The sequence below is a fragment of the Vespula pensylvanica genome, chromosome 6 (genome assembly GCF_014466175.1).
Source record: "Vespula pensylvanica isolate Volc-1 chromosome 6, ASM1446617v1, whole genome shotgun sequence".
Taxonomy (NCBI): domain Eukaryota; kingdom Metazoa; phylum Arthropoda; class Insecta; order Hymenoptera; family Vespidae; genus Vespula; species Vespula pensylvanica.
Window position 1 is genome coordinate 766,601 of NC_057690.1, and position 19,422 is coordinate 786,022.

The 19,422-nt window shown below is 36.7% G+C and overlaps 5 protein-coding genes and 1 long non-coding RNA gene across 10 annotated transcripts in view; 3 read left to right on the forward strand and 3 right to left on the reverse strand.

The window, feature by feature from the left end:
• The window catches only part of LOC122629771 (vanin-like protein 1), a 17,450-nt gene extending 3,721 nt beyond the window's left edge, over nt 1–13,729 (forward strand). For 2 of the 3 annotated variants that reach the window (XM_043813539.1, XM_043813541.1), the window contains 2 exons: nt 109–213; nt 353–1,347. In XM_043813539.1, the coding sequence (XP_043669474.1) occupies nt 109–213; nt 353–1,095 (848 nt within the window). In that variant the 3' untranslated portion in view covers nt 1,096–1,347. Of the gene's footprint in view, nt 1–108; nt 214–352; nt 1,348–13,713 lie in introns of those variants that run through there. The other variant, XM_043813540.1, reaches the window with a different exon arrangement.
• Nucleotides 2,112–3,218, forward strand: LOC122629774 (cytochrome b-c1 complex subunit Rieske, mitochondrial-like). 2 transcript variants are annotated; one of them, XM_043813543.1, is made up of 4 exons: nt 2,112–2,252; nt 2,317–2,433; nt 2,515–2,692; nt 2,803–3,218. In XM_043813543.1, exons 1-4 carry the CDS (start codon nt 2,147–2,149, stop codon nt 3,092–3,094), a joined length of 693 nt encoding a protein of 230 aa, XP_043669478.1. In that variant the 5' UTR covers nt 2,112–2,146; the 3' UTR covers nt 3,095–3,218. The 2 variants fall into 2 exon arrangements, with proteins under 2 accessions (XP_043669478.1, XP_043669479.1); XM_043813544.1 differs by lacking the exon at nt 2,317–2,433 and having other exon boundaries at nt 2,147–2,252.
• LOC122629776 lies at nt 2,687–3,413 on the reverse strand. The gene is made up of 3 exons (XR_006327343.1): nt 3,220–3,413; nt 2,937–3,050; nt 2,687–2,858 (listed from the first exon to the last, which is right to left on the reverse strand). It is a non-coding gene; the product is annotated as an uncharacterized LOC122629776 (long non-coding RNA).
• On the forward strand, nt 3,596–4,418 carry LOC122629775 (mediator of RNA polymerase II transcription subunit 11-like). The gene is made up of 3 exons (XM_043813545.1): nt 3,596–3,820; nt 3,910–4,050; nt 4,173–4,418. The coding sequence occupies exons 1-3, from the start codon at nt 3,745–3,747 to the stop codon at nt 4,292–4,294; spliced, it is 339 nt and encodes a 112-aa protein (XP_043669480.1). The 5' UTR covers nt 3,596–3,744; the 3' UTR covers nt 4,295–4,418.
• LOC122629770 (rho guanine nucleotide exchange factor 7) lies at nt 4,299–9,400 on the reverse strand. Of its 2 annotated transcripts, XM_043813538.1 has the most exons (12): nt 8,949–9,390; nt 8,739–8,865; nt 8,437–8,614; nt 8,136–8,351; nt 7,846–8,044; nt 7,540–7,767; nt 7,380–7,458; nt 7,192–7,310; nt 5,376–5,505; nt 5,160–5,261; nt 4,992–5,076; nt 4,299–4,918 (listed from the first exon to the last, which is right to left on the reverse strand). In XM_043813538.1, exons 1-12 carry the CDS (start codon nt 9,015–9,017, stop codon nt 4,756–4,758), a joined length of 1,695 nt encoding a protein of 564 aa, XP_043669473.1. In that variant the 5' UTR covers nt 9,018–9,390; the 3' UTR covers nt 4,299–4,755. The 2 variants fall into 2 exon arrangements, 1 of the variants encoding a protein (XP_043669473.1); XR_006327342.1 differs by lacking the exons at nt 4,299–4,918; nt 4,992–5,076 and having other exon boundaries at nt 5,230–5,261; nt 5,940–7,310; nt 8,949–9,400.
• LOC122629773 (homeobox protein SIX2) lies at nt 10,177–18,977 on the reverse strand. Its single transcript, XM_043813542.1, has 4 exons — nt 17,652–18,977; nt 16,384–16,845; nt 12,146–12,471; nt 10,177–12,060 (listed from the first exon to the last, which is right to left on the reverse strand). The coding sequence occupies exons 1-4, from the start codon at nt 17,990–17,992 to the stop codon at nt 11,885–11,887; spliced, it is 1,305 nt and encodes a 434-aa protein (XP_043669477.1). The 5' UTR covers nt 17,993–18,977; the 3' UTR covers nt 10,177–11,884.
• Between the last annotated feature and the right edge of the window lie 445 nt (nt 18,978–19,422).

A 19,422-nucleotide genomic window follows, 5' to 3' on the forward strand; every position in this document is an offset into this window, starting at 1 on the left:
CTCTCTCTCTCTCTCTCTCTCTCTCTCTCTCTCTCTCTCTCTCTCTCTCGTCCCTCTCTCACACTTTGTTCTAACTATATAATAACGAAATAAATTCATTTATTGCAGCCGTTCAAACACAAGCAGGTTGGGCGTACGCGGAGAATGTAAATCTTTTGGCAGCTGGATACAATAATCCTTCAAGGGGTAGTACCGGCAGCGGTATTTATTTAGGTAGGATCATCTACTTCGTAGCAAGTAAAATAACTAGAATTATAAATCAATTTAATGTTAAGATATTAATCGAAATAACGTAAAAAATAACGAATGATATTGAACATGTTGATATTGTAAACAAAAAAATTTTATTTAGGTCGCAATGGGCCGAGCAAAGCCATAATGTTATTTAACCAAACTACCAAATTATTAGTCGCGGAAGTTCCTAAGATGAAGGTTCTGTCATTGAAGAGTCAAGAAATTCCAGAGTCAAAAGAGAACAAACACGCTCATATTCACGATGAATTAAGAAGAAAACGCGAAGTAGTCGAAGAGTCTTTGAAATTATTACGCGATAATGTTAGTTTATATCAGACAGAAATATTGAACGGCAATGCTACGAAGACCTTGTGTCATAATAATCATTGTTGCAATTTCACGATACAAATGCCTAACGTAGATCCGAATGTACAATACCGAATAGTTGTTTTCAATGGGATACGTAATTTAGCGAAAATACGTTGGATTGGTGCACGCTTCTGCGCGGTAATACAATGTTCCGATAATAACATCGAATCTTGCGGATCCGTTGTAAATTCTACAGCGACTTTCGATGAAATCAGAATATCAGGAAAATTCGAAGACTCGAGAAATTCTTTGATTATGCCGAACACTTTGAACAAATTATTATTGCCGTTACAAAACTGGACGTATGAGGAATATGTGCACGGCACTCACAAACACGTATCTATATATACGAACGTAACGATGACGAACCCGATAACATTCGGTATTTATTCCAGAGATTACGATAGGGATATCAAGAGTACTGCTTCTTCAAACAATATCGCCTATTTGTTTTCGATTCTAATGGCATTCCTATTGGCCCGTTTCTTATAATTGTTTCAACTACGACCTTCATTCAAAGGCTTCCATATATACATGCGTATGTGTATATAAGTGATTTTTTTTTTTTTTTTTTTTATATATTTTCAATTAATAGCTACGTGTTTATACTTTAAATGTTTCGGAATATAAAATATTTATATTTTTGAAACATAAACGGTATTTTTGTCTGTGATGTCTCAATGTATTATGTATTATGTATTATGTGAGAAGTATATAAAATATAATTCTATCTTATAAAATATATTTATCTTGTTGTTTAAACAATTTGGACTATATCCTTGAAAGTATCACTCAACCAACAAGGCTCTTCGTTAACCTTGATTTTATAATGGTTTACGCCAGCGATGAGTACAAGCGGTAATTCTCCATCGATTTTGACGAACAAGGTCTCGTTTTAAAGATGAAGGTTCAAGCGAGGACATACCTTTTCTGAATTTTTAAAAAAGCTTCGTTTTCTTCGAAAAATATCGTGTCAAAAAATTAATCTCTTTTTCACATCTTTTTGTCAGCCATTTTCTTTTTACCGCAGTTAGTAAATAATAAATCGACCTAACGATTATTTAAATACGCTTTAGCTATTTCTATAAGATTAATTAAAAAACAAATGGTATCAAATTTGTACGATTAAATTTGAAGCTTTTTCAATTAAGCTGTTTTCAGATTATTGAAACGTATAATCTGGCTTTTATTTTTTCTTTTGCTTTTGTCAGATGTACTGTTATTTTTGCGACATACAAAAGTTTCTATCACACGCTAACTCGATTATTAAATTACGCGTTAGTGAGGTATAACCTACATAAACTTGATACATCGATGCAATAGGTGTATAGTTTCCCTTGTAGTTCATATTTTGTTTATAATTGTTACTGAACTCACATACGCTACGAGGTTAAGATAGTAAACAGCTTTAAATAATCGAATATTATTACGTCATTTGTCGTAATAACAATAATCCTAAAACAATTGAAATGGAAACATTTGAAATTCAGGATAAACTTAACCTGATAAAATTATTGAAAATTTTTCCACATAAATATCAAAAATGTGGAAAAAGACAATGATACTCGCAAATACGATTATAGACTTAACTTCAAAAATCGCAAGAAAAAAAAGATATTTACCAGCGTCGTTTGTAACTTGTGATCCAAGTAAGTGAAAAGAAATAATATCTGAAATATAAGAAATCGTTACAAACGATATTTTTATTTTTAGACAGATATGCCCATTCCGACATCCCACTTCCAGACTTTAAAGATATATTAAAGAAAGATAAAAAACCGCTCGATACAAATGAAAATAAAAAATGTTTAACTTACGGCGTATCTTTTAGTACATTTCATTATACGTTCATAATATTTCTTTCTTATTAAATAATATTTAAAATATAAATATATAATTTATGTTTTGTAGTTGCCGGAGTAACTTGTATGTACGCTTTAAAGTCTCATGTATTGCATTATTTAATGTTTTTGGCACCGTCTCGAGATGTTCTAGCTACTGCTCAATCAGAAGCCACATTAACTAATATACCAGAAGGGAAAGTTGCGATTGTTAAGTGGCGAGGAAAACCAGTTTTTCTTTATCATAGGTAATTTATTATTATATTATATATTATATTATATATAATATATATTATTATTATGTAAAGTTAAAAGTATATAAAAGGAAATATAAAATGTAGCTTTTTATTGCTATTAGAGCACAAAATGTTATCGATCAAGAAAGAGAAGTTGATGTATCAATTTTGAGAGATCCTGAAACGGATGAAGAAAGAGTGAAAAAACCTGAATGGTTAATTGTCATAGGAGTTTGCACTCATTTAGGATGCATACCTATTCCTAATTCTGGTATGATTCCAGGAGGTTTCTTTTGTCCTTGTCATGGATCTCATTATGATGGGGCCGGTCGTGTACGAAAAGGACCAGCACCTCTTAATCTTCCTGTTCCTAAATACGAATTTATTAGCGATGAAAAAATAATTATCGGTTAATCGGCTGTATCAGCTTTTTATTTATGTCGAATAACTCGTATTTAAGAAATTAACTATAAGTTTTGACAGTATCTGTATCGACTTTATGATAAAAATAAAAAACAGATATCTAGTTTTATACTTACATATACGTAATTCTTGTAAAAGTGAAGTATTACTTATTAAACTTGCTTAGAGCATCTAAATGGCAATCATTTTATGATTGCCAAGAGACAATATTTAAAGTGCCGATTTAAAGATGTTCGTTTAAAAATATAACGAATCGTGTTATGCTAATTATCGAATATATTGGAAACTATTGGGAAATAATATCGCCACAAACTACAAGCCGCTTTATTCCTACTTCGCACGGGGAATACGAAAGTAGAGGGGATATGTATGCGCAGTAGGATACTGCGCCGCTCGTATCGACCAATCAGAATCTCGCAACGTCGCAGCTATAGTATGGCATACGTACACGTGTTTACGTTTAGTCGACTTTATTCCACGAAGCTCGTAACATCTCGTTCCACGATACGTTCGTTTTCGAAGAAGTATTTTTTACGCAGCAATACGATTTTACGCTCGAGTCGTCGATCGTAATTATAACTGTATAATTAAACACGTTTAGTAGATATTATAAAATATAATATAATACAAAGTTCGCAAAAATGACTCCACCTATGGAGAGAATCCAAATCTTAGAAACTATCGAAAAAGATATTATCGTTTGTTTACAAAGTGCAGGTACATTTAGAACGTAATATTAGTGAATATTTCGTACTATCGTTAGATATATTTTGTATGGTTATACAAATATTCGTATATCGTTATAGGCCAAGCGTTTATGGAATTGAGTAAGGAAAAATCTAGTTTAAAGCAAGCAGAAGCCCAAACTCATCAATTTTTGAAAACTTTAGGCCACGTGGAATCGAAATTGAGCGAACAAATTAATTATCTGACACAAGTTTCGACAGGTTTGTTAATACTAAGATTCATAACCTTTTATCGATAACGTTTCCACTATCAATAATATCAGCAGAATTGTTCTATGTTTATAATTATAATATCGATTTATTCTCTTTTTATTCGACATCAGGTCAACCTCACGAAGGATCTGGATATGCGAGTCAAAAGGTTTTGCAAATGGCATGGCATAGGTTAGAACATGCTCGCAGTAGAGTGAATGAATTGGAGCGCATAAAAAATAAACCGAGATAAAAAACTGATTTAAAGAAATATATATTTATAGATACATGTTCCGAATATAACAGTAATTATATTTAGGAGGTATCGTCATGTATCATAAAATGTTATAATAAATTAATTTCTTATTTTTATTAAATCTAATACTTTTTATATATCATCTTTCAAATCGGCTGTTATTAACAAGATGTAGTACAAGAGACAAATTACACCGATTTGAAAATATGATCTAATTTACAATGTATGTAAAATAGGCACATGATGAAACCTTTATTTATTCACGAATGAACGAGTTACTATAAAAATAGATAAATAACATTTTACTATCTTAACATTACGTAATCTATGTTATAAACTTAAAAATATCTGAAAACATTCCAAGTACCATGCATCCTTTTGAGCGTTAAGATGCAAGCGAGTAGCAAAAATTAAATCCAAATTTGGAAAATTTCTTTCCTGAATGTTAATTATAAATTTTAAGATATGGAACTATCCATAGCGGCCATACTGCGTTTTACAGTAGCAGCTAACGAAAGTCGAGATCTTCTTTCTTCGTCTAATTGTTTAGTAAGTAATGACATTTGTGACTGTAAATCCGTCATTTGATTTTTTAAAGTTTTTACAGTTTCCGATAACGACCTAAACGACATAACATTAGAATTAAACAGATAATTCCTAAGTGAGATATTAAAATTAAATTAAAAGAATGTACCGATCAGCACGAGTGTCCCAATTTACACCCTTCTTATGCATCGAAGATGCATCGCGTGTTCTTTGCCATTCGACATCCATCATAGCTACGATTTAAAACTTATTATAATAAATGTGTGATATATACGTATCTTATAATAAAAAAAAAAAAAAAAAAACATATACTTACAATTTGATTCGTTGGAATTCATGGTAAATCTACTATTGACAGAAAGACAGTAACTTTCTATTATTTTTAGAATAATTGCATCTTCTTCAAATTGACGTTCATCTGTTAGAACAAAACATTGTAGTGAATAACAGAGTTTCTATGATCGCATAAATCTTTTGCTCGTACAGATGCAATAATAAAAGAGAAAGTTATTATATATGTACGTGATTTTACCAAATGTCTTGAGTGTATATAAAGGTGGGGCTGGACGTAACGAAGCGATACTCCAAGGAGTCTTAATCCCTGGAGATAAACAATGATCCGCTGCCGACCGCTGGCGTTTCCCGTTCATTTGACTGTTCATCTGTAGAAAATCAATGTATAAAATAATGTTTCACAAACATTGATAACAACGACGCATAGAATTTTCTATTTTGTATCTATAATGAATTGTAAAAAGCATTCGGAGCACACGCCCTACCTACAAAAAAAAAATGAAAAGAAAAAGAATTGACTAAACTAAGAAAGAAAATGGGCACGATGCATATTCATCAAACGAGTGTGAAAAGGTCAAATAATAATGATAATTTCTACGTGATTCGTGTTCTTTCCCAGTTATATGTATTTTATGAACAGTTATGTTAGCAAAGCAAAAGCATTCTTCACACAACATGGCTGTGAAATAGAAGCATAAAATCATCGATGATAAATGATTATTAGTGGTGAAATCAATGAAGGAAATCAATCCAATTGAGAAAAAAGAAAAAAAAAAAAAACAGCCATGCCATGGAAGCTTGCCTCGTTCTGTGCATCCTGACAATGGAATTGTTTTCTTGAGCCACCAATGAGCATATAATCCAGATCTATAAACTTGACCCGTTTGTTCAGGTTGTTCTTCGATAGTTGGTTGTACCGGACGGACCGTTCGTTTTCCCCTTCTTTTAGCATTACTTTGATGTAAATGTGGAATTGGTTCTGTAAACCTTTTCTGCTTAATATTTTCATAATCTCTTGTCGTAAGAACTACAATGTTCTTCTCCGTTTCTTCCTTCGCATCATCAAATGCATCTTTTATATCTTTTTTGATATAGCTGGAAGAAGGCTTAACCAAATGCGACATCTTATTAATATTTTCTGACGAAGGGAATGAACGTTCGCTATCTCTCGGCGTAGAACCAAACGGGGAAGTACAAATGCATTGATGTTCAAACTTATTTTCATCGATTTCGCTTTCACTGTGAGATGTTCTTACTGGATCTATGTATTTACTATGACTGCATCTTTGAGACTTGTAACAGGAACTAAGCTCTGTCGAGTTTAAGTGATAACTTTCAGCCATTCCAGAATCTGACGAATGCAAACTGGTAGTAGGACATAAGTGTTGATCGTTTCTTAGATTTCCATTATCGGCTTTGTTTACGCGTGTTACAGGATCTTGAACAGTGAGTTTTGAGATGTCTGGTATTTTCGGATAAAGCTCGACAACGTCCCAACATTTTATCGTACCACCACAAGGCATATGTTCGCGTGGTATATCTAAATTTTCTCGATAATGATCGTGCGTTCGCGGTAGTAAAATTGGCACTGCAGAATTACTTGTAGAAAGTAATATATTTGGCAGGACGTGGCTCGTTGTACGACCAGCTGGTAAACTCTTGCTGGTTTCAAACGTAGAACGATCCCCGTAAGCGGCCCTCGATGCGAAGTTCGTGAGAGAATTACTTTCTACACCAAAGGTACGGAGATCTGTATTCCTAACCTCGTATCTGACATCGAGCGTTAAAGTAGATTTACGAAGTATTTTTGGCGGATCTTGAATATTTTCATTATCGATAATAGTTTCACAATCGGAGATACATTCGCTACTTTTGTTAGGAAAAATAGTATATGTTACGTTACATCTGCGCATCTTTACGTTACTTAAATCCGGCTTTAGGACATATTGTATATAAAGCAGCTTTTTCATTAATTCGACTTCTATAATCTTTTTCCTCACGAGCTTTGCAAAGTATCTCGAGAGCCGCGTATACGGAGGATGATTATAACTCACTCGAGGCATCGTTGGTGATTTCAACACATTGGTACCCTGCTCTTGGACTAGAAGCTCAATCCAACGTTGCCTTTCTTCTTTACTTGCACACAATACTGTTATATTTTCGATCATTGGTCCTACGAGAAGGAAAGAATGTAGATAAGATTTATTTGTAGAAAGTTAGATCGCAGAAATGATGAATATACCCGTTATTTCAAAAGCATTCCTTATCTCATCGGTATCCTCTGTTGCCGTAACATTAATGCCTGTCAGCGGAAGTTTTCCCTAGGAATAGTTAGAACTTAGATGGATAAATTCGTACGTAGAATGTAGCATGCCGTAGACGATCTTTTGAAATAATAGTACCTCATAAATGAAAGAACTCATTCTTGGACTGGTACTCAATACTAACAACGTAGAGGGAAAGAGGACGAAATATCTGTCCCTTCTATCGACTCCTGTCGCCAGAGTCACAGATCCAACGTGAAGGATTTCACCGAGAGAACTTAATTCTTCTCCTTCCCAACCTTTAATGCCACTAGTTAATACCTGTAGTGCTAATTCACGCTGTTTACGTATCGAAGAACAAGAATCCTGTTAACGATATCCTTTGATAGTAACATCTTTTATACATTATACACGGACAAATTTTATGACAAATATCAATTTTACCGCTATTTCTCTATAAACCGCTATGCTTCGTTGCGTGTCTCCTCTATCAGGATGATTTTTTTCTGTATACCTTTCTAATTCTTGTAGCATGGCGGAATACTTGTCTAATCTTCTAAATGGTTTACTAAGACCAGTCGTTAAAACTAATATTCCTGGAGAAATCGCACCGCTATCTTCCATAAATTCATTCAATTCGTCTCTGTAAAAAATAATTCTTGTATTCGATAGAAACTTGTATTTAAAGGAGGAGAGAGGGAAATGATAAGAATAATATACGATGTATTTTTTACCTGTATCTATCCAGAATGCAGACCGCTTGCGGATGATTGTTACAATACGCGGTATGAATAGATTTTAATCTTGGAGCAAGCGTTAAAAACAAATTTCCTATTCTACCAGCTATACCTTGTAGAATGGTAGCTTCCAAATTTGTAAGAAGACGCTGATGCATTTCCAAAACTTCATGTATATTACCTAATAACTGTTTGTACTCTTCCTTTTTTAATCTACGATCGTAACAGTTAATTTATGATTATAATAGTACGAAGAATGTAACGTTGGACGAATAATATCAGACGCCACGAGACTTACATATTTGATGATTCTAGAGGTTGCAAAAAATTAGTAACTAAGCCTTGCAATTCCGCTACGTTAATTCTTTCGGAATCCACGATGTCTTTTATTACTATATCGCGATTAAGTTTCTGATGAACAGGTGATTCTGGTAGACCTTTCTCCGAGGGTACTTTAACGGAAGAAAGTCCATTGTCTGCAATAATATACATTCTTATGTAACAAAAATTGAATCAAATCTGAATATAATACAATCGTACTTAAGATCACTTATCTAATATAGTTCTTGTACAAGACAAGTAAAAAATGATAAATCTCACCTGGTACTCTATGCTCCTTGACGTAGTTGGATGGAAACCATCCAGTTTTATCGTGCAACGTACCCTCCCACCAACCTTCATCGTCCGTTTGAGTTATCGTTATTATATCACCTTTCTTAAAGCACAACTGTAAATTACAATCCAAATTTGAGCTGTATTGGATCGACTTATCTGTAAATCATTATTTTTACTAGATAAGATCTCACATACTTCATCGTTATTCTTTCCCTTAAAGGAAAAGAGTGCTGTCACAAACTTAGGTGCATCAGGTTTTGACATAACTATGGATGTTTTGCAAATATCTTGGAGATTAATAAAATGACGACAAGCTAATAGTCAGAAAACGAATTACATTTAAATGTGAGAATATTTTGCAAACTCGAAACGTAATTATTGTATATACTTTCTATACACTGAACAGAGTAAGTGCAGTGACAGTACAATCACTATTTAAGATTCAATTATTTACATTATTATAACAATACCAAGGGGCTACTTTATATCCATTAATAAATATGACACATTATGATCCTAATCCGGTCCAATCACACTGAATTCTATCTATATAATGCTTATAAAGTGCAATTGCAGACATTATATTTATATATCTTGCCAACCTATACCTGCTACAAAGTATTCTATAAATAACTCGGCCTTTGCATCACATGACCATGTTTACTGGTATGTTCTTGACAGCGCCGTGCTTATGAAATGGCACTAATTTCTTGGATTTTTCCTTTATAGACAAAAATTGATATCTTTGTCATAATCATTAGCAACGAAGCTAAATAATCTAATAATAATAAATTCTCTGTTATAAAATATATCGTCGTACAAGCTATGTTGAAATTTATAGGACTAACGTGAAATTTTTATTTGTAGAATCTTACCTTCATCTCTTTATATATTCATTAAAATACATTTTATTATCGCGTCAATAAAATAATAATAATAATGTATATTATCGTCGGTTACGTTCGTTTGTAGTCGTGCAAGGAAATATTTCAAACTTTAATGATTAATTTTTTTTGAAAATATCCAATCACGACTTAATACGATCCGCCAATAGGAACGAAGGATTTTAACTACCGACCAATTAGAACGTTAGATTCTACCATGACGAAAGTTTATTACGTAGGTAATAATGAAGTGAAAGTGTTCAAAGCGAGTAGTTTCGTTTGGATTTATATACATTTATTTTTCTCGTTTACCCTGTATTTTGCAAAAGAGAAACTTATCTGTATGCATTTTAATACATACGGCGAGTGTAAGTATCAATGAGTTTTAATATTTTCTATATTCATGCGTTATAAAATCAACTTAAGGTTATTTCCTTTGGTAACCCTTTCTTCTTCTTCTTCTTTTTTTTTTTTTTTTTTTTTTTTTTTTTTTTTACGTGTTCAATCGACTATCCTACGAAGATAAGAAATAATACATGTTTTGTCTTTGATTTAATTCTGAGAAGATCTCTCAGTACGAATTACATTTTATTTATTAAAAATCACTAATTTTGGGGAATACACAGATACTTTCTCTCATTATATACATTACATACATTATCATTAGAATATTATATATGCTTTTTTATATACATAGGTATTGGAAAATAAGAGGTTCGTCCGTAGCAGTAATTTCGATGATCATCGTATTTATTTCCACACACTGCTGCAGCGTGTTACGTCGGAATCGTATATGTAAGTTCAATATAAATAAATTTCTTTTTAGTCGATTCATGCAATATATATATATATATATATATATATACATATACATATATATGTATACATATATATACACATACGTATACATACACACAGTGCATTTCGTTCGCAGTTCTAATAATTCGTTTAAAGCAAAATACTACAGAGATACACGATAGATAAATTTATATTTTTAAAAGATAAAAGATATCGTGCGGACCATATCCAAAATATATCGTAAAACGTTAAACCTTTTTATTCTGACAATAAACTGCTATGGATCGTTGTGTTGATTTCTTTCTGAAGTCTAAACGAAGTATCTTTTTTTATTTTTTTTTATTTTTTATTTTTTTTTTTTTTTATTTACGTACGCTTCGCGTTATGGACATTGCTACACGAATTTCATAAAATTCGACTAATTTATTTATTTATTTATTTATTTATTTATCTTTATTTATTTATTTATTTTTTTTCCTTGTTGTCCGTTATAATCGTAATCGATTTTAATTTTTCTATCACCTCGGTGATAAAGTTTATTAAGTATGTATGTACTAACTCGATGTGACATAGAATACTCTATTTAAGAAAAAAAGTGTGACGAGAAACATTTTAAAAATTCATCGAAGTATTACTTACGGCTATCGAACCATCATCGTTCGTCAGAATTTACTTACACAGCAGGATTTTTCTAATACGCCATGATATCTCGAAAGTAAATAAAAGAATTACGTGTTGGTGGTAGGTTGTGTGTGTGTGTGTGCGGGTATGTACGCGTACGCGTGTGCGTGTGCGCGTTCGCGCACGAGTAAAACCAGTTTTTCGAGCTCCTCCCTGATATTTAATGGATATATTGCCTCGGTCTCCCATTGGCTAAATCATTTATCTCACGCTTCCTGCAAAGATGGCCGATGTTCTTTCGCGCAATTTAAATACATTTTCAATGCATTCGTCGCTATTTCATTTATTATAAGATACCTTTAGGCCCTTCAATTCGAAGAAATTGGTTGGTACCATAACCGATTTGTTAATCACAGTTTTTAAGTGACGAATCGAATCGATCTTTCATTTCTTTTTGTCTCTTTTCTTTTTAATTTTTTTTTTTTTTTTTGATTTTTCCTTTTCTCTTTTTTTTTTCTTCTTTTCTTTTAATCGTCAGTATCAAGAACGATAGTTGATCCGTAGTTCGCTATCCGTCGAGCAGGTTAAAAAAATATCTCAAATGTATTGTCTGTCGTCGATATCAATGATTCTTTTTCCCGAAGAGAATCGACGAGATCGAAGAAGATTTGTCCTTTCGTTAGCATCGATGTTACACGATGATGATAATACACCAATGGAAAAACTTTGGGACACGAAAAATCAGGCGAAGGCGTGAATGCGAGCCAAGGAGTCGTCGTTCGGTCCGTGATGACCTTGCTCGTTTCGTTCGCCATCGTAATCCGTTGGTCACATGGAATGTTGTGGCGGAGGTAACATGATTTCGTAGCCCGTTGGCATGCCCTGTTGATGATGATGATGATGATGAGAGCCGGACATCATTTGATGATGGGTTTGTTGATAATATTGATGATGCATACTGGTGTGACTGGGATAATAAACCGAACTCTGTTCGACGTCTTTACCTGAGGACATTTCGAGGAAGAAGGATCACGAGAATTCTTTATTAATCGTGATAATTTGTACAATTGTACAAACTGTACAACTCACCACTGTCGTAAACGCTACGACCATAGCATAACGCTTTGACGTCGTTCATCGGACTTAAACCACCATTATGTGGATGAGCCGTGTGTACGGAAGACGGCGTTACGGGAGTCGCGTATCCGTGATGATGAGGCCCCATAGGACTCATACCCATTGGACTACATGGATTCATCGCGGCTGGCGACATACCCATCGTTGATAAAGGTGACATCGCTAGATTCGGACTGTCCGAGTCGATACTCTGCAATGATTGCATACTTCCTCCGTTGCTCACCGAATTACTTATCGTACTGTTCGTTGTGCTTTGACAGTTTAGTGGCAGCATGTCCCTAGAAAAAAAGCGATATGAAATTCGACAAAATATCGACGATAATATTTCTATCTATTGGCATTAGCAACCACGATCGTTTCCGAAAGAAAAATCGTAAGTTAACAAGCTCTAGTTTCATTTTCGTTTCTTTCGACCGAAAAAGAACGTTTGCGTTCTTGGATAACGTGTTCTTGATCCCACAAGGTTCCCTCATAAATCTTGCGTTTTCGAGGATCACATGCGAGCTCTGCCATTGTCTTAAGAACCCAGAAAAAAATTTGTGACCCACGCGGAAGGTCCTAAGGCTAGAACGATTAGCTTCTGACCCTCATATTTCGAGGGTACGCACTCGCAAAGGCGATTTTTACTTGCCTGACAACTTCTGAGAATTTTCTTCTTTGGGTAGAGCGACGAGAAAGAGAAAGAAAAAGAAAACGGAGAGAGAGAGAGAGAGAGAGAGAGAGAGAGAGAGAGAGAGAGAGAGAGAGAGAGAGAATCAAAGGACCAAGGAGCAAAGCCACTTTATTCTCGCATTGTTTTACTGCTCGTGAAAATAAAAACGTTCTCACATACACACGTATCCGTGTACGCAAGTTCTCCTGGTGTATACGTGCTAGATTGTGAAGCACGTGCGTGCACACGGTGGTCCATATGCAACAACGGCCCCGCCCATGGCCACGGTTTCTTCGTTTCTTCGTTTCTTCGTTTCTTCCTTCCTTCCTTCCTTCCTTCCTTCCTTCCTTCCTTCTTTCTTCCTTCCTTCTTTCTTTCTTTCTTTCTTTCTTTCTTTCTTTCTTTCCTTCTTCTTTCTTCCTTCTTCTTTCTTCTTTCTTCTTGTCCTGTTTTCTTTTTTCTTTTTCTCTTTTTTTTTTTTATGTAGACGCAAGGGCGCGAGCATTTTTATGCTTCGCGCTCTTCAAGGTCTAAGCCTTAAAGAAATACGCCCTACGGTCCTCGTATGGCCTCCTTCGTCTTTCTCTTTTCTCTTACTCTCCCCTCTTTTAACACCCTTCTTCTCTCCTACTTCCATCGTTTCGTTACAGCGTTAAGAAAAGCAAATAAATAAATAAAGAAACACAGAACCGATCGAATCGAAAAAGAGACATGAAAATTTGCAATCTTTTCTGATACTTTTTATTTCTATTACTCCGACAGGTATAAACGAAAAAGTTGTCGAATTGTAACGAGAAAAAAGAAAAGAAAGAGGAGAAAATTCGTTCGATCTTTTCTTTCTTTTTCTTTCCTTTCCTTTCCTTTTTTTTATATATATATATATGTATACCATTCGAATCGATCTTCCTTTTTTCTTTTCTCTGATAGATCAGATCAAAGATGGCTCGAGCAAAGATGAATCCCTCGCGAGTAGTTTTTCGGCGAAGAACCGATTCGACCTTTCTCCCTTTTTCCGCCCTTAACGTCCTCCTTCGAGAAAGACTCTAGGAAAAGGAAACGCGACGCCCCATTACCGTTTTATGACGCAGCTACGGTTACATCTCGCGTTTCACCATTGAGCTGTTCGCACTACCAATAGTTTACTACATAAAGGCCACGGCCGGCCCTCCACCGCTACCCCGATTTATCTTTGCTACGCCGTCCCCCGCGAGTAAGCTCTGCGTCTATTTCGCGATCTTTTCCTTCTCCTTATTAAAGCAATTACAAAAAGTTCTTTCCACTACTTTTTTTTTCTTCTTGTTTCATGACGATTTTTTTCCACAAATATAATCAATTATTCGCTTTTTCTTCCCTACTTTTCCTTTTTTTTTTTTCTTTCTACTTTTTTATTTTTTATTTTTTTCTACAAAACCTACGCTTTCGAATCCTTTCAAATTAATAGTTCACGTTCTTCTCACGTTTCGAAAAAAGTTATCTCTCTCTCTCTCTCTCTCTTTTTTTTTTTTTTTACCTAAACGATTTATGATCTCTATCGCTTCGTTGATTAGTTTTCAATAAATTTTAATAGTGTATTAATACTGTCGTGTAAAATGATCTCTCTCTCTCTCTCTCTCTCTCTCTCTCTCTCTCTCTCTCTTTTACCCTCATTTATTTATTCTGTTAAAACATTCCAAATGAACGGTCAGAAGATATATTTTCTATTGAATTATAGAGTCCGGTTAGCAAGTTCGGTCGGTTGGTCCAGAAGAAACGTTCGACGAGGCCCTCTGTGTTAGCCCATGACCGCGGTTAAGTCGTAGCCATAACAACGCGGAGTTCTTTCCTTTCTTTATGTACCTATACTATTGCACGCTTGTACGTAGGCGCAAACATAAATACTACACGCACTACTAGTAAATGTGTGTACGCACGCGCGGCTTTACGTACGGTGATTCGTTCGACGAGTACGCCTTGCGATACTCGGACTGCGCCGTGATATCGGCCATTGCCTCGAAAGAATATCTTACGTGACACGTGTGTATTGTTATTCCTTTTCTTTCTTTCTTTCTTTCTTTCTTCTCTTTTTTCTTTTCCTTTTTTGTGCGTGTGTGTGCGCGTGTGTGTATTTTTTTTTGCAAGTTACAACCCAATCCTGCAATTTTATTTTTATCTTGTCGTTATCAGGAAGTCTTGAAAAACATGAAAATGTTAAGCTTGGCAAAGTTCGATATCGATGACGCAACAAAAACGTTGTTAAAAACTGACGATCTATGATAATAATGATAATTCGTTCATGGGGACCAGGTCGATTAACTATTCGAACGTATATATTAAAACCAGGAGTTTCTTATTATCTTTATATTTTGATATCACGATCGGAAGTCGATACCGTGTGTCCGTTCCAAAGAAGAACACCGAGTATAACATCAGCGAGTCGGCAAAATTCGCCGAAAGATGGTACGCTGAATGGTATGGCGAATTAACCTACGCATTTAATTACTGCATCATCCATGTGCTTAGAAACGCAAAAGCGTATCGTCTCATCGTCGTTGACGAGGACATCCGTATTTTCATTTTAATCGAGCTAATTGGGTAATGACATTATTTTATACGATAGGAATATACGTTTCGTGAAAAATTTCTTTCCTTCGGCCATTCTCGGCTTATCAAAATGTTCGTTAATAATCTAACTAATCGTTAATAAACCTAGCTGGCTAACTTAATCAGTCCTCTAATCGCACTCATCGAGATCGCACCCTTTCGCATTTATTTAATCCCCCATAAGTTTGTATACATCTTTTCCGGTCGAAAGGTAAATAAATTCTCGTATCAAATAATCGTTCGCTAGAATTACATCCCCTTATCGAATTGATTCGCCTTGCCGTTTTATTTAACTCACCCTTTTACTATATCTTTAATGCTTTAAAAGGAATTAGGAATCCTGATTGGAAAAGCAATTGTATCAGACATCATTGAAACGTTTCCTTGCAAACGAGCAAATATATTTTCCCCGATGAACCCGATCTTGTTTCTTTTGGAAAGTAATTTATTAAGCAACCTTTTCCACGAAGGAACAATCAGTTAATTAGAAATGACACAGAGTTCGTGCATGTACCTAATCTATACCAGGCGATGATTTAACGATCTCCTTGACTCGCAGTCCGACGGACCCGAAAAAAGGAAGAAGGACATGGGTCAGAGGACACATGTCGAAACACTTGTTGCTCCTTGAAAAAGAAGAGACCCCCTGTCGATACACGTGCCCTCCATACATGAAACTCGCGTCACGGGACGCTTTTATTACTCTTCACCGAGAATTTCAATAGTCTATCTTTCGAGAGAAAGGAGAAAAGACAAAAGAAAGAAAAGAAAGAGAAAAGGAAGGTGTCTCTCGGTAAACGGATCGCAAGTTTTCCGTCGTCATTTTTTCCGAGCGTTCTCGAAAGCGCGACAGGGTTCGAATTAGTGAAAGTCCTTTGAAATTCGCAGCTGGGCGCGCTCGCGAATTTGGAAAAGTTATACGATCGATTAAAGAGATATAGATAAACGATCAACTTACGATCTGGTTTGCGGCGTACGATCCCTTTGTCTTCGATTTTTAAACCAATTAGAGACCTGGGTCAACGTGAGGCCCGTTTTCTTGGCTAAGTTTTTCTTGTCGTCGGGCGTCGGGTACCTGTTTCTCATGTAGCACTCCTTCAAAGCGTTCCTCGATCGTTCCTTGAAGCAATAGACGGTCTCTTCGCCGTCCCAGATCGTCTTTGGCAAAGGATACTTCTTTCGAAGTCGATACTTATCGACGGCACCCAAAGGACGACCACGAATCTTCTCGGCTTCGCGGTAATGCGATTTGTACCACATTTGTTGAAGCTCTGGGTGCCGTCGCGGCGAAAACGGATGACTCTCGAGGATCGAGTAGAGCTCGTGATAGGCACCACGATGAAATGCTACCGCCGCTCGAGCCATTAAAACGCTCTCGCCGCCACGCAGCAACTCACCGGGTGGTAACGACCAGAGAAACCTGATAAATGCAAGGAGAAACCTTCAATTACACGCTTTTTTCTTATTTCTTTTTGTTCTTTTTTATTTTGCCTTTTTCTCTTCCTCTTTTTTTTTTTTTTCTCTCAATCCTCCCTACCACTTCGACCACGGCAATAAAAGAAATTCCAATCACGATGCTAAATCGAATTGGTAGGAAAAGTCGTTCGATCGATTAATCGTTTACAATCATCCTAATATCCGTCAAGTTATTTAGATAATAATCCTAGAGCGCCGAATTCGAAACCACGCTTACAAACAATTCTCTCTTTCTCTCGCTCTCCTTTTCCCCGTGGTCCTTTTACCGACTATCGGCCAGGCATATCTCAAAGCCGCATATTCGTTCCGTTTACGAGCGGAGCCAAACGACTCGTTTTGTTTAGTGTTCGATAGTGCGGCTTTATTAAAACGAAGGGCCCAATGTTTCTTCGTGTCGGCATTTATTGTCTCGTTTATTTCTTTTCACGATTATCGATTCTTTGCAGGGGGAATAAAGAAATAATATTAACGGCGACGAGAGGTATAAGACGTAAACGTAGGCGCAGTTGTCAAATGAAACGATCGACTGTTCTAAGAAAATAATTTTCGAACGGAGGAAGTAGAAAAAAAGGTTTACTCGTTTGGTAACGCAACGGGGGAGGGGGAGAGGAGGAGGAGGAGGAGGAGGAACGATCGAGCGTCGATCGTAGTTAGAAATAATCGTTAAAGTTTCTCCAAATTATTTACATTATTTCTAAGACATTGAATTTCATTCCGATCGATGAAAAAACAAAGATATATTTCATTCACCTAGTAAGTTTCTCGATGTCTTGGCTCTGCGACAGCGCTTCGCACATGCAGGATATTTGTTCGGGTGTAAAATTGCTGATGGTTGTACCGAGCGAGAGTCCACCGATATTTCCAATATTCGTGGATACGTTCGTCGAGCTGCAGGTGGACAATTCTTGGGGATACTGAGGACTACCGTCCGACGTGGGCGTTAGATTCTGTGGTTGTGCGTGATGGCTCAGTGTAAGGGCTGACATCGAAGAATTGCTGTATTGTCCGCCAGCAGTGTTCCGATGCACGCCACCCATTTGACTATTACAGTCGCTGTTCGGCGGTGACAGCTGATCCGAACTATCAGACATTCTTAGGAACCTCGAAGGTTTTCATGAAAACACTCGCATACGCTTACACACATACACACGCGCACACTCGGGCCCTTTGATCGAACTTTTCGAATTTTCTTCTTCTCGTTTCGAGCGAATCGATCGTTGTTGGGACGACGACTCCTCGATCCCTTCTTCTTCTTCTTCTTCTTCTTCTTCTATCAAGCTTTCATACAACCGATTTAATTTGTAGTATCATTACTATTACTATTATTACTATCGATATTAGTACACGATTTAACATTGCCGATCGCGAGGGAAACGGAAGGACGGCTCGCGATCAGAGTAAACATCCGATGTTCGCGCGATCGACGAGCCTAGCTCGTTGTTTAATCACGCGCGATTCATTCATATCCACGGTGTTGTCGTTCACGTCTTTTCCATTGAGTCCGTTACACAGCACACAAATTTGTATTGGGGAGATCGAACGGTATCGATCGTTGATTATTACTCTTACTTTCGACTCGATCTTATTAACGTATAACTTCGGCACGTCGGTTACGGTACGATTTCCGAACACTTCGCAACGGATCACTCGACATTCCAATGATGTTCAATAGTCGATCATCGCGAGTTATAGACGTCGTTGTATCCGAAGAAAGTAGAAGCAAGAGTGAATCACGATAATCGATAATTCCACCTGCTCGATCGTCGTTTTCTTTCTTCTTTGAAAACGTAAAAAGCTTTGGTATCGATCAGCACGATTATCATCGTTCGCGATTCGCATAAGTAGGTATATACACGACGAAGACACAACGGAGTAAAAGCTAAACGTGAGACGTCGTGACGAAGACACACGCGCCGAGGGCGGATAAAGATCGTTCTTCTTGATAGGTAATTATGCAAGCGTCGATTATAAGGACTCCTTTGGCCTCCGTTGAAGACACACTCACTGAGTGACCAAGTCACCAAGTTAGTAAAAGCGAACTCGCTCCACTACTTGCTACGTAACGCCGTTGCCGTGCTTGTGCCGTGCTGATGTTGGTATAGCTTGGAACTCGCTGATGGTGATGGTGGTGGTGGTGGTGGTGGTGGTGGTGGTGCTAGTGGTGGTGGTGGTGGTGGCGGCGGCGGCGGCGGCAGCGGCGGCGGTGGTGGCGGTGGCGGTGACGGTGGTGGTCTTCTCTCTTCCTCTTCTTCTTCTTCTCTTCTCTTTTTTTCGACGCACGCTTGCCTATACAGGACGAAGATCAGAGTGGCTCGACTCCGAACGAGCGGCGTTCTCTCATTGGCCGACGCGTACTCGTCGATGCCGTACGATTGGTCGAGCCTAGGGGCGGTCCAAGACTCTCTACCCCCGCTGGAACGTTCACCCCATTCAGCAGCCGACGTCCTTTTTCGTTCTCCTCTCTCTCCCTCTCTTCCTCTCTCTCTCTCTCTCTCTCTCTCTCTCTCTCTCTCTCTCTCTC

Coding starts and splice junctions, on each gene's coding strand:
- LOC122629775 (XM_043813545.1), top strand. CDS start 3,745: ATGACTCCACCTATGGAGAGAATCCAAATCTTAGAAACTATCGAAAAA. Junction 3,821..3,909: donor CGTTTGTTTACAAAGTGCAG/GTACATTTAGAA, acceptor ATATCGTTATAG/GCCAAGCGTTTATGGAATTG. Junction 4,051..4,172: donor TCTGACACAAGTTTCGACAG/GTTTGTTAATAC, acceptor ATTCGACATCAG/GTCAACCTCACGAAGGATCT.
- LOC122629773 (XM_043813542.1), bottom strand. CDS start 17,992: ATGTCTGATAGTTCGGATCAGCTGTCACCGCCGAACAGCGACTGTAAT. Junction 16,846..17,651: donor GACATCGAGAAACTTACTAG/GTGAATGAAATA, acceptor TGCATTTATCAG/GTTTCTCTGGTCGTTACCAC. Junction 12,061..12,145: donor TCGTAGCGTTTACGACAGTG/GTGAGTTGTACA, acceptor AAATGTCCTCAG/GTAAAGACGTCGAACAGAGT.
- LOC122629770 (XM_043813538.1), bottom strand. CDS start 9,017: ATGTCAAAACCTGATGCACCTAAGTTTGTGACAGCACTCTTTTCCTTT. Junction 8,615..8,738: donor CAAGGAGCATAGAGTACCAG/GTGAGATTTATC, acceptor ATATTATTGCAG/ACAATGGACTTTCTTCCGTT. Junction 5,262..5,375: donor ATATACACTCAAGACATTTG/GTAAAATCACGT, acceptor TTGTTCTAACAG/ATGAACGTCAATTTGAAGAA.
- LOC122629774 (XM_043813543.1), top strand. CDS start 2,147: ATGTGGAAAAAGACAATGATACTCGCAAATACGATTATAGACTTAACT. Junction 2,253..2,316: donor GTTTGTAACTTGTGATCCAA/GTAAGTGAAAAG, acceptor TTTTATTTTTAG/ACAGATATGCCCATTCCGAC. Junction 2,693..2,802: donor CCAGTTTTTCTTTATCATAG/GTAATTTATTAT, acceptor TATTGCTATTAG/AGCACAAAATGTTATCGATC.